Below are 13,778 nucleotides of genomic sequence, written 5' to 3'. Positions count from 1 at the left end.
TTTATGTAGTGTGTAAAGCTTTGATAGTATTTTGGCTTGTTATGCTTGCATCTATTATTAAACAGCTTGACTATGAAACTTATATGAAGTGTGGCAAAATGACATTTGTAAATATGTAAAATATTCTAGAATATAATTGATTAATGTTGAACTTTACAGCCAACATGTAAACAATTCAGCCTCTTGTGTTTCCTGTCATATTAATCATCCTGCATCCTACTGTAGTGACATTAAAAGCCATCTCTCACTCCAGTGGAATGTAATTCTTAAGGTAGTGAGCAGTTTTGTCAGAGAAGAGTGACAACAGATGATGTTTGATATGCTTGAGAAACATCTGGCAACTCTTGGCAAAGATGTGTGCCAAGTATGCGCAAATCTGTGTCTATTGGAGGAATGTCTATTGGGGGAAATAGCTGCAACGGGAGACAGTGAAAGTTATTCTGGGGTAACGCACGTGAAAGATGGATTTGAAGGACTGGTCGAGTACATCTACAACTGCAGAGATATTGTGCTAAATTTCCCTCAAGACGATTGTCAGTACTTCGTTACCTAGGCCCAGATTTTCACCACAATGGAGACCCTTGAAATGGCAGAAAATCTTAAGCCATGCCCCCAAACTTGGCATTTCCCATCTTCGCGGGGGCTGGACTGGAGTCAGGTGGGGATCATGCATGTGCGATTCACAGAGACAGCTGACCATTTAAATCACCAGCTGCCTCCACTGAAGTATCATTTTGGAAGAATAGGAGTATGAAACCCAGGTTGTGCAGATTAGAATAAGTAAGAGGAGGTCTCAACTTGGTGGATTCCTATGGATAGCCAACTGAGTATCCCTTTGGAGAGGTAAGAAACCCTTTGGATAGGGTTCCAGGCACCCTTTGGAAGGGGTAAGACACCATTTGGGATTGTTAAAAGTGAACATGATTATGCACCTTTTACGCACAAACGCATTGAAACTGTCAAGCTTTAAAAGAGATGTCCAGCTGTCCAGGAGGCGTCCAGCTGTCCAGGAGGTGTCCAGCTGTCCAGGAGGCGTCCAGCTGTCCAGGAGGCGTCCAGCTGTCCAGGAGGCGTCCAGCTGTCCAGGAGGCGTCCAGCTGTCCAGGAGGCGTCCAGCTGTCCAGGAGGCGTCCAGCTGTCCAGGAGGCGTCCAGCTGTCCAGGAGGTGTCCAGTTCTCCAGGAGGTGTCCAGCTATCAAATCTGTCAAAGCTACCCAGGAAGTGTTAAACCTGTCAAGGAATGTCCAAGGGTACTAGGTAAGTTGGCATGGAGAGGGTAAGGGCATGGGTTGGCATGAATTGGAACTAAGTTGGCATGGGGACCTAGGGCAGTGGGGGGTCAGTAGAGCGACATTAAGTTGGCATAGGGGTGTGGGAGCCATGATGGGTGGCATGGGTATGGGTTAGCATCAGTTGGCATGGATGGGGCATTGGGAGTGCATGGGGGTATGAGGGGTCAGGGCTGGAGGAATGTTTTTAGTTTTTATCATTTATTATTTATTTAAACACAGTACGAGGACACAGAGGCAGACCTTGCATCCAGCCCACTTCCGCAGCCGGCAGCCTTCAGATTCATTCCCGGTCACCTGCCCCAACTCCTGTTTTAGCCCACTTGCCCCAACCAGAAATCCCACCTGCAGTCGGCCATTTCTAAAGGCCAGGAAATCTCCCAACTCAGTGAACCCGACCCAGGGATAAAATTCTGGGCCCTAGTCTCTTTATGTCACTAGGGATAGAGTTGTAACCAGAACTCTCCCTCACTTTTCTCCATAATGCCAATAGACTCTTCCTGCTGCCTAAGCTACCCTTTTTTTTTCCTTTATTCTTTCATGGGATGTGGGGTTGCTGACATGTCCAGCATTTGTTGCCCATCCCTAACTGTCCTTGAACTGAGTGGCTTGCTAGGCCATTTCAGAGGGCATTTAAGAGTCAACCACATTGCACTGCATCTAGAGTCACATGTAGGCCAGAGCAGGTAAGGATGGCAGATTTCCTTCCCTAAAGGATATTAGTGAACCAGATGGGTTTTATGAAAATTGATTATATTTATCATGGTCACCATTACACCATTACTGAGGCTGGCTTTAGCTCTTTCAACAAAAGCACAATCACACTTTTTTTCTCTGAGTGCAATCATCCTGCAAATAAACATATTCCTACACTCCTTGTGGTCTCTACTTGATCCTGATCCTTTAATTGATGATTATTCTCTTTTCGACTTTTTTTTTGGCATTCTTATTAAGCACTTCTTCATGATTGCAAAGACTGATCTTGATGGAGGCTGACTGTTTTGGATAAGATAGATTTCACATGAAGGTCTACAAATATTATCTTAGCCTCCATGAGCTACAGATTTCAGCCAAAAGAACATTTACAGTAATGTAATAGAATGAAATGTCATAGGTAATATTTTTAAACATGTCTGATCTGAATAAAACACACAGAGTAGGGAGGGGACGGTGGGGGGAGAAGAATATAAACTCTGATTCCACAGTTTAGCTCAAAACACAGTGGTAGAAAATCAGCTCAACTGTTCACTACCGTGTGTCCGCTCTTTCTGGTTTCCATTTGAACATGTAACCAACAGCAACCACAATCCCTCTCTTTGCCAATAAGCTAATTGCATTTTTTTAGCTCCATATTTAATTTAAAATGGAGTTTTTTTGTTTATACTTTCAATGATGTTGAATCCATGTTTTAGCCTTAAAAAGAACGAGCAATTTTGCAACTACTGAACAACCGTATTAACCATTAGACTGCCAAGTGGTCCAGGCAAATGATTGCTATTCTGGAAGAGATTTTGCAGAATATCAGCTCACAGACTGAATGCACCGCAGGATAGTCCAGTCTATGGCCTATTGGCTACGTATTATCCTCAGGTCCTGCAATCGATTCTTAAAATTAAGGAGCTAGCTGCATTTACTTTCTAATTTGTCAGTGTGTACTGTTTAAATTTGGTGGATCTGTCAACTGGACAGTGCTATTTTTAGTGCTCATAGAGGTAAATCCTAACTCAAAACATATATTAATATCAGCAACTTGAAATATATGCACATTATGGGAGTATTGATTTAAAATTTACATGTGACCCTGAGTTTTCTGGTACTACCCAGCCTGTGAAGACAAAAAGCTTGGACGCATCTGCAACACTATAATATCAGGAGCCACTTGAATAATTAATATTCGCCCAGCAGGACTAAATTATAATTTAAAACAACACTAAAGTTAAAAAAAAATGTTGAAATCTTAAACTTCCCTCACTGTTTCTGCTCCATTCTCCTCACCCATAAAATCACAGAGACTGCAGTACAGATGAAGGCCATTTGGCTCATTATATCTGTGCCTGCATCAATATTACCTTCATTCAAATACAGGAAGTTCATTAACCACCCATCCCAACTCTCAGACGCTTTTTCCTACCTCCCCCTGGACCATGACCCCTCCACTGACTATCAAGCCATTATTTCCAGGGCTGTCACTGAACTCATCTCCTCTGGAGATCTTCCCTCCATTGCTTCCAATCTCATAGTCTTCCAACCGAGGATAGCCCCCTTCTACCTCCTCCCCAAAATCCACAAACAGGACTGTCCTGATAGACAGATCGTGTCAGCCTGTTTCTGCCCCACGGAACTCATTTCTTCCTATCTTGACTCCGTTCTCTCTCCCCTTGTCCAGTCTCTTCCCACCTACATCTGCAATTCCTCTGATGCCCTACATCATATCAACAGTTTCCAGTTCCCTGGCCCTAACCGCCTCCTCTTCACTATGAACGTCCAATCCCTTTCTACCTCCATCCCGCACCAGGATGGTCTGAGGGCTCTCCGCTTCTTCCCTGTACAGAGGCCCGAACAATCCCCACCCACCACCACTCTCCTCTATCTGGCTGAACTTGTTCTCTCACTGAACAATTTCTCCTTAAACTTGTCTCACTTCCTCCAAATAAAAGGTGTGGCTATGGGAACCCGCATGGGCCCTAGTTATACCTGTCTTTTTATGGGGCATGTGGAACATTCCTTGTTCCAGTCTTACTCAGGGTCCCTCCCACAACTCTTTCTCCGGTACATCGATGATTGTTTCAGTGCCGCTTCATGCTCTTGCCTGGACCTGGAAAAATTTATTAATTTTGCTTCCAATTTCTACCTCTCTATCACTTTCTCATGGTCCATCACTGAAACTTGCCTCCCCTTCCTTGACACCTCTGTCTCAATTTCTGGTGATAGACTGTCAACCAATATTCATTACAAGCCCACCGACTCCCACAGCTACCTCAACGACAGCTCCTCACACCCCGCTTCCTGTAAGGACTCCATTCCATTCTCTCAGTTCCTTCGCCTCCGTCACATTTGTTCCGATGATGCCACTCTCCAAAACTTCTTACATGTCTTCCTTCTTCCTTAACAGAGGTTTCCCACCTACGGTGGTTAACAGGGCCCTCAACCGTGTCCGACCCATCTCCCATGTCTCTGCCCTCACACCTTCCTCTCCCTCCCAGAACCATGATAGGGTCCCCCTTGTCCTTGCTTTTCACCCCACCAGCCTCTACGTTCAAAGGATAATCCTCCACCATTTCTGCCAACTCCAGCATGATGCCACCACCAAACACATCTTCCTTCGCCCCCATCCCTGTCAGCATTCTGTTTGAACCGTTCCCCCCAGGACACCCTGGTCCACCCCTCCATCACGCACAACACCTCAACCCCCTCCCATAGCACCTTCCTATGCAATCCAAGAAGGTGCAACACCTGCCCCTTTACTTCCACCCTCCTCACCGTCCAAGGGCCTAAACATTCCTTTCAGGCGAAGCAGCATTTCACTTGCACCTCCTTCGATTTGGTCACTGCACTCACTGCTACCAATGCGGTCTCCTCTACATTGGAGAGACCAAATGCAGACTGGGTGACCGCTTTGCGGAACACCTTCGGTCTGTCTGCAAGCATTACCCAGACCTTCCTGTCGCTTGCCATTTCAACACATCACCCTGCTCTCAAGCCCACATATCCGTTCTTGGCCTGCTGCAATGTTCCAGTGAAGCTCAACACAAACTGGAGGAACAGCACCTCATCTTCTGATTCTTCCAGACTTAACATTGAGTTCAACAACTTCAGACCATTAACTCTTTCCTCCATCCCCACCCCTTTTTGATCCTCCTTTTTCCTTATTCATTTTTATTTTAAATTCTTTTTTGTTCTTTTTCGCACTTATTTTCATTATTATTATTTTTAAAATTTATTTCCATTTTTATTCATTATTTTATCCCCAGCTTTTAGCCTTTTCGATCTCTGAACTTAAAAACAAGTGCTACAGTGCCAAGCTTGTTAAATAGAACTATCTGCCCTCATTTTCCTAACCTTTTCTCATGTCCTAGTTTGATTGCTTTAACCTTAATTTGACTTACTTTTTAACGATCTACAAAGTAAGATTTTTAAAAAAGCAGGGGATGTTTAAAAGATTAAACTAGCAAAAGGAGATACTGTACAGCGACTGTGCAGTTCAAGTAGTTCTGCAAAGACCCTGATCCGACTTGATTCCTGCCTGCCAACACCTTAATTCAGATTTGTTTAGATAGCTGATCCATCTGCTTAACCTAAAGTGGGCATTCTGCTCATGAACACTGGTGGGGAAGATGAAGAGACACTTGAAGGTAAATCGAACACAGTCCTTACTGTGGCCAGGGAGAACAGACAAGTTCTGCCGAGCCCCCAAAATGCAAGCTGAGATCCCACTGTCAATCACCAGGGCCCCTGCACCACAGCTTGGTGGCCGATTCCATGTGGATGACTTCCAAAGTTGCACCGTTTCCCACCCAGAAGTTCAAATACTCTTGGGCTTCTTTTACATTTCAGTGGGTAATTTCTGACCTGATGCCAAGGGTTAAATTTTCATTCAGCTGTGGAGGTGGATGGGCCTGCAATTTTCTGCTGCCAGCAGGCGTGTCAGTCTCCCACCATCGGCCCTCCTCTGGGCAATTTTTATGCAGGCAAAGGTAGTTGAAGGCTATACCTGTCCACAAGTCATGGGTAGCTAATTAGGCCAACTGAAGGACCAATAGGGGAACTCTGAAGAAGTCAACTGGAATTTTGCAGACGACATGTTCTCCCTCCTTGGCTGAGACCGAAACATGGCCCAAGGACGGAGATGGTTGCCCAGGGAGGAGGTGGTGGCCAATGCCCCATCCACCAAGGAATCTGCTCCCTCACCATGTGATGACAACCTGGAAGCTGTGACTTCTTTGATTTTAAAATAAAATATTTACTCTTTCATGGGACATGGGTGTTGCTAGCAAGGCCAACGTTTGCTGTCCATCCTGAATTACTCTTGGACTGAGTGACTTGCTAGGCCATTACAGAGGGAAGTTAAGAGTCAACACATTTAAAAATTTGTGAAAACTTTTCAGAAGGCATCTCCATCTTGAGGCACCCTCTCTTTCTGCTACCTACATAGGCAGCTCCCACCTCTCATGGTCAGGCTGCTGATCTCTCTCTCAGTGCTATAGGACCTCCTATTGGCTCTCTAGCTTTGGGAGCCTGCCCACTGTCCATAACTGGTTGGGGGTTCCAGAGGTGGCCACTTAATTGACCACCTCCTCAAAAATCTACCGCTGGGCCCCAACGCCAGCATGTCTAGGTTCCTGACCTACATTTCCTCCTGACAGCAGATCAGGACAGACACAAAAATTCTGCCCTAAAACTCACCCACCAAAAATGGCCTCCAGTTAAAGCTAGATTGTACATAAAGCACTGCCAGGGCTTTATCTGAAAGATCTAACATTCACAGTAGCACCCTTTGAGAAATAGCCTATCAAAATCATAATATAGCAAGATATTTCCAACTTATTTCGATAACCATTTGATTGGATGTGTGATTTTTTTTTTTCCATTAAAACACACACATAATCTGCATCTATTCACTTTAACTTTGTCTACAAAAGATTATAAACTGTCATTTATGATTTACATTCCAATTCACATTGCTGAATTGCGACATGTTATTCTGCTTCCAAAGAGCTTTATTAGCTGTTACTTGACACATTCCCCAGTATGTTTGATCTCCTGCTACAAAATGAAGCACACATGCTATGGCTGAAGATCTCTTGGCTGTCGTAGACTAACCAGCAGGCACCCGGAGGTCACCTATTTTAAATTTAGTTGTGTAATGTGCTTTCTTTCAATGTGTTTACTTAACCACTCATGTTACCTGCTTGACACTGCAGCACAAGCTGCTTAAACCTTGGGAGTGTATGGAACTAATCAGGCTTTGGGTAGTGTGCAGCATTTAGGCTGATTAGGGGATCCCAGACTTCATTGTAACCTTAAAGGAAACACATCTGAAACAGACATTTCCTTAAAAAACCTTCCAGCTCAGGAGATTTATTTTATTTTCCACTCTATTTGTATTAATTTAAAAGATTCCTAATGTACCATAATGAATTTCCAGCCCAATTTCAGTAAAGCATTGGGGAGTAATTCCAATTGCGACAATGATAGGATTAGCTCTATTTATAATTAACTAAAACCCTTCGGTTGTAATAGATTGATTCATCAGTGATAATTATAAAAGCTGGAATAACTATTTGGTGTTTGTAATAGATTATTTTCTTGTAATAGTCGAGAGCTTACATTTGTGCTTATGGTGATTACAAAGGATTATAAAGCATTTTAGCTTAAATTAGGACTGTAACTGTGTTTCCTTAACATCTACTACTGCAGCAGATAGTGCCTCTGTGTGACAAAGAACCTCCTAACACAGAGAAGCACCACTTTCTAGTATATTACATCATACAGCACAGAAAAAGGCCATTTGGCCCAACATGCTTCTGCCAGTTTTTTGAAAGAGCTATCCAGTTAGTCCCACTCGCCTGCAATTTACCCATTGCCCTGCAACTTTTCCTGTTTCAAATATATATTTAATTCCATTTTGAAAGCTCCTTTTGAATCTGCTTGCACCAACCTTCCACGCAGTGCATTCCAGATCAAAACTCTCTGCATAAAAACATTCTCCTCATCTGCCCTATGGTTCTTTTGCCAATTAACTTGAACTTATGTCCTCTGATTACCGACCTTCCTGCCAATCGATTAAGTCATAAGGATATTTCCAACGGCCCAGACTAATTTTGAAGGAGAAAAACTTCACTAGTACCCCACCCACAGGATCATGAATGTTATGATTTTTTTTCATTCATTGGTTCTGGGCGTCGCAGGCAAGGGCAGCATTTATTGTCCATCTCAAATTCCCTTTGAGGAGATGGTGGTGAGTTGCAGTCTGTGTGGTGTAGATACACCCTGGGTGTTGTTTGGTCAGGAATTTCGTATGCTTGACCCAGTCAAGATGAAGAAATGGCAATATAATTCAAGGCAGGATGGTGTGTAACTCGCAGTTGGCGGTGTTCCCTTGTGATTGTTGTAGTTGTCCTTCTGGCTGGTCGAGGTCGTGGGTTTGTAAGATGTTGTGAAAGAAGCCTTGGTGAATTGTTGCAGTGCATCTTGTAGATAATACTCACTGCTGTCACAGTGTGTGTTGGTAGTGGGTGTTTGATGTTTGAAATGGTGGGTGGCTTGACAATCAAGCAGGCTGCTTTATCCTAGATGGTGTTGAGCTCGTTGTTCGAGCTGCACTCGTTCAGGCAAGCGGAGAGTATCCTATTACACACCTGACTTATGCCTTGTAGATGGTGGACAGGCCTTGGGGAGTCAGGGGTGATTCAATCACCACCAAATAGAGAGCCTCTGCCCTGCTATTGTAGCCATATTATTTATGTTAAACAAAAACAGAATTACCTGGAAAAACTCAGCAGGTCTGGCAGCATCGGCGGAGAAGAAAAGAGTTGACGTTTCGAGTCCTCATGACCCTTCGACATCAAGTTCTGTCGAAGGGTCATGAGGACTCGAAACGTCAACTCTTTTCTTCTCCGCCGATGCTGCCAGACCTGCTGAGTTTTTCCAGGTAATTCTGTTTTTGTTTTGGATTTCCAGCATCCGCAGTTTTTTTGTTTTTATCTATATTATTTATGTTGCTGTTCCTGTTTAGTTTCTATCCAATGAGGGGGATTTGATGAAGGCAATGCAGTTGAGTAACATTGGGAAGTGGTTAGACTTTCTTTTGTTGGAAATGGTCATTGCCAGGCATCAGTGTGGTGCAAATGTCACTTGTCACTTATGAGCTCAAGGCTAAATGGTCTTTCTGAATGCGGGCACAGACTGCTTTATTATCTAAGCATTTGCAACTGGTGAACATCACCATTTCTGACCTTATGATGGAGGGAAAGTCATTGGTGAAGCAGCTGAAGATGGTGGGACCTAAGGTGCTGACCTGAGAATCTCCTGCAGCAATGTTCTGGGGTTGAAATTATTGACTTTCAACAACTGCAGCCATTTTCCGTTGTGCTGGGTATGACTCCAGACAGCAGAGAGCTTTCCCTGACTCTCACTGACTTCAATTTTATGAGGGCTCCTTGATGTCAAGGGCAGTCACTCTCACCTCACTGCTGGGATTCAGATCTTTTGTCCATGTTTGGACCAAGTTGGTAATGAGGACTGAAGCTGAGTGGTCCAGGCTTGCAACCTACTACTGCACCTAATAGTGTTGAAGTGTGTTGACGATGGTCCCCAGAACATGGAGGCACACTTATCAGCCAGTGGCCTGCATTTGTGTGTCACCAGAAGTCAGTCAATCTCTGGATCTGGATCATCCCCAGGGCCCTGAATTTGACAAAGATTGCCGAATTTTAGGCTTAGGATTTTATAGAAATATTTAACCACTGCATTAAAAATAGTGCCCAATCAGTTTTCAAGTTTAAGATGTTTTTGGGCAGATTGATGAACATCACTCTTCAAGTTAGGATTGTGATACTTCATGAAAAAATTTTCAGCATTTAAGAACTTCTGGCTGAAGAAGCTATCCATAATTCCAACAGGCACTGTTAACTCTCGGAAAAATCAAATAAACATCATGCCATCAATTGGGAAACTCTGAGTGGAATCATCCCAGATATGCAGTGGGCAGGGAAAACATCGTTTTACCCACCGGCTGCAATGGCGGCTTCTCACGCTGTATCATCCCAAGCCTGTCGCATTAATTATGCATTCACGGGAAACATGGTGTCTCCATGGTGGGTGGGCTCTCATTTGTGCTCCATGCCATTACCTTGCTGCTTCATCACGCCAGACACCATATTTAAAGTGCAGCCATGCGGACACCTCTCAGTGCTTGCAGCCCATGACTGCTGCAAAGAAGTCATGGCCCCTAAAGGCAAAAAGACTGCAGCCCCCAGGTTCAATGACGCGTCCCTCAAGCGCCTTTTGGATGCTGTGGAAACCTATTGTGATGTCCTCTGCCCCACTCTGGCCACAGGCTGAGCAGCAACCTTATTAATCCGGCTTGGGAGGTGGTGGCAGTGATGGTCAGTACCAACGGCCTGCAAAAGAGGACAGACACCCAGTGTCACAGGAGGATAAATGATCTCCTCCATTCCGCCAGGGTAAGTCACTCTTCTCATCACTCTCAACTCACACACTCACAAACACATCACACGTCCACAGGGATCTCACTCACTGCTGGTTCAAGGGACATCATCGTTCACACTCTCACTCACACCTTCATTATCCTCATCCTGTCCATGGGACCACTCACCACCCACACATGTCAGACATACTTATCCTCTGGCCTGGCAGGGACCTGCTAACACTCTCGCCATCTCTATTGATGAAGGACAAGTTGGCACACAACAAGAGGGAGAGGTCACAGACAAGGGGAGGAATGCCCGAAATCAAGGTCCTCAAGGACTTTGAAAACAGAGCCATCCAGCTGGCTGGCGAGGACTGGGACCAGTCATGTACTGACGGTGAGCTCGGTGCTGTTCTTCCAAGTGATGATCCAGCAGTGCAACATCTATCAGACAACCATGCCCTGAGTGACGTGTTCTGTTTCACAGGCCACTGCCATCCATTAATTATCTCTCCTTGCTTTCGCAGGCACATCTGCCAAGCAGCCGACAGAGTCCATGACCCAGGGCCTCCAAACAAGCCCCTAAGAAGAGTAATATGAAGGTACCCTCCTTGAAGTCCCATCACAGCACTCACCCACACCCTCCACCAGCGCAAACACACATCTCGGTGGCACCTAGCTTTTGAGTAGCCTCGGGATCACAATCTGGTGGGCACATTGCACTGTCTGATCCACAGCAGAAGGAGGCAGGGACTTCCCATGTACCCGGCACTCAGGGGATTGCTGGAGGCACAGAACATTGTTGAGTCCGAGTCAGATGGTGAGCCTCTGGACTCAGTCATGTCACAGCTGCTGGAGCTGCAAAGGCAAGCTTGGGAACATCAGGAAGGGATGGCCACTGCACTTCTCAGATTGCAAGGCACAATGAAAGAGTCTGTCCACCTTCAGGCTGAGGTGATAGTACCGGCATGCCAATGCACCGAGGTCAACACTGGTAGGATGGAGACCTTGGTCATGGATGTTGCTTCTGCACTGCTGTGCAGGCTGATCTCCATCGCTGACGTCATAGTTGGCCTCCAACAGTGTGTACGCGAGAGGGGTGTGGGTCAGCTCAATCTCACTCCAGCTACCCCTTCTCCTCAAGGAGTCAACCAGGGGCCCTTATGCACCTAAAGGGAGGAGGAACAGCAGGTGCACACCCCGGGGCCATCCACCCAGATGACTCCAGGATTGTCCAGCCCATCCAAATCCCGTCTTCCTGTGACCCCATCAGCTCCAGCTCCACAGCTCAAGGAGGGTGCCACAGCCACACAGCAGGACCTTGAGAGCAGGCTAGGACCTTCCAGGCCTCGGCCCTCCAGAGGACGCCCGCCAAAGTCATCACAGACAGGACGTCACAGTCCGCAGGCTTCCTCCACCTCCCCTGTGGATGTTTGGGGAGCACCAAGATGTAGCAGCAGGGTTAGGAAGGTTAAGAAGATATAATCTTTAGAATTGTCTACCTAAACGGAGTTGGTGTATTTGGTGACCGCTTTGGTGCCTTCGGAGATGGCATGTTTGGCCAATTCCCCTGGCAGCATGAGGCGGATGGTGCTCTGGATCTCCCGGGCCGAGATGGTGTGGCACTTGTTGTAGTGAATGAGGTGCGAAGCCTCGGAGGTGATGCGCTCGAAGATGTTGACAAAGAAGGAATTCATAACACTCATGGCCTTGGATGAGATCCTGGTGGAGGGGTGGACCTGGGTCAGCACCTTGTACACGTAAATGGAATAGCTCTGCTTGCGAGATTTTCTCCGCTTCTTAGGCGGCTTCTTGGTGACTTTAATCAGCGACTGTTTCGACGCCTTGCGGGACGCACCACCCTTCGACACAGCCGCCACGTCAGGCATTGCACTCAACTCTGACCAACACAGCCTGGGTACAGGTGTTAATCACTTGTACATAGTGTTCACTATTGTAAATAAACCCCCAAGAATGTCTCCTTGTCTATGGCTCCTTGGTCTGATTCGAATTGTCATGGAGACACAGTGGAGGCCCTACAAGTCGCTTGATTGCAAGAGGATGATGACCACATGCATCTGTGAATGTCTGACTGTAATCGGGGTCATATCATGGAGATGCAGCCATGAAACTTTAAAAATGTCTGATCCTTTGTCCGCCTTCTGCACCTGAGCCCTTCAGGAGCACAGGGTCACTGGTCACAGATGCTGGTGTGATGGGGCCAGCTCCACCTTAAAGGTGCTGAGAGCACACAGAGAGAATGAAGGAATTCTGTGACACCTGCCCACTACATTCGGACAGCAATGACAAGCACTGTCAAGGTGCAGGCATCAGTAATGCGTCCAGGGAGTGTGAGGCCGGACCATCCCTTTGGTCGGAAGGATGCACAAAGCACAGGGAAGAGGCCCTGGACTGACACACCTGCCTTTATCTTGTGCAAAAAGATTTCACGTCTGAGTGACATGAACATCCCGCCACAGCAGATGGTGGAATTTGATTTCTATAAAATCTGTAATTAAAAGTCTAATGATGACCATGAAACCATTGTCGATTGTCGTAAAAACCCATCTGGTTCACTAATGTCCTTTAGGGAACTAAATCTGCCGTTCTTACCTGGTCTGGCCTACATGTGATCCCAGACCCATAGCAATGTGGTTGACTCTTAAGTGCCCTCTGAAATGGCCTAGCAAACCAATCAGCCGTAACAAACCACTACAAAGTCATAAAGAATGAAACCGAACGGACCCCCAAGCATCAAGCTAAGCACCGGAAACAACAATGGCAAACTCAGTCCTGTCGACTCTGCAAAGTAACTCACCTCGTTGCTCCCCGGAACCCGTCCACCATCGAAAAGGCACGAGTCAGGAGCGAGATGGAATACTCCCCCCTTGCCTGGATGAGTGCAGTTCCCACAACACTCAAGAAACTTGACACCATCCAGGGCAGGGCCGCCCGCTTGATTAGCACCACATCCACAAACATTCACTCCCTCCACCACTGATGCACAGTGGCAGCAGTGTGTACCATCTACAAGCACTGCAGGAATTCACCAAGGCTCCTTAGACAGCACCTTCAAAACCCACAACCACTACCATCTAGAAGGACAAGGACAGCAGATAGATGGGAACATCAGAACCTGGAAGTTCCCCTCCAAGTCCCCTCCAAGTCACTCACCATCCTGATTTGGAAATATATCGCTGTTCCTTCACTGTCGCTGCGTCAAAATCCTGGCACTCACTTCCTACCAGCACTGTGGGTGTACTTACACTACATGGGCTGCAGCGGCTCAAGAAGGCAGCCCACCACCTTCTCAAGGGCAATTAGGCATGGGCAATAAT

General features: G+C 46.1%; 1 protein-coding gene across 1 annotated transcript; it reads right to left on the bottom strand.

Annotated features, from left to right (window-relative positions):
• Positions 1-11,942: 11,942 nt before the first annotated feature.
• Positions 11,943-12,329, bottom strand: LOC121274679 (late histone H2B.L4-like). Its single transcript, XM_041182016.1, has one exon. The coding sequence runs from the start codon at positions 12,327-12,329 to the stop codon at positions 11,943-11,945; it is 387 nt and encodes a 128-aa protein (XP_041037950.1).
• Between the last annotated feature and the right edge of the window lie 1,449 nt (positions 12,330-13,778).

The sequence above is a fragment of the Carcharodon carcharias genome, chromosome 1 (assembly GCF_017639515.1).
Source record: "Carcharodon carcharias isolate sCarCar2 chromosome 1, sCarCar2.pri, whole genome shotgun sequence".
NCBI lineage: Eukaryota > Metazoa > Chordata > Chondrichthyes > Lamniformes > Lamnidae > Carcharodon > Carcharodon carcharias.
Note: the sequence above shows the minus strand (reverse complement) of the source record. Positions and strands in the feature narration are given on the sequence as shown.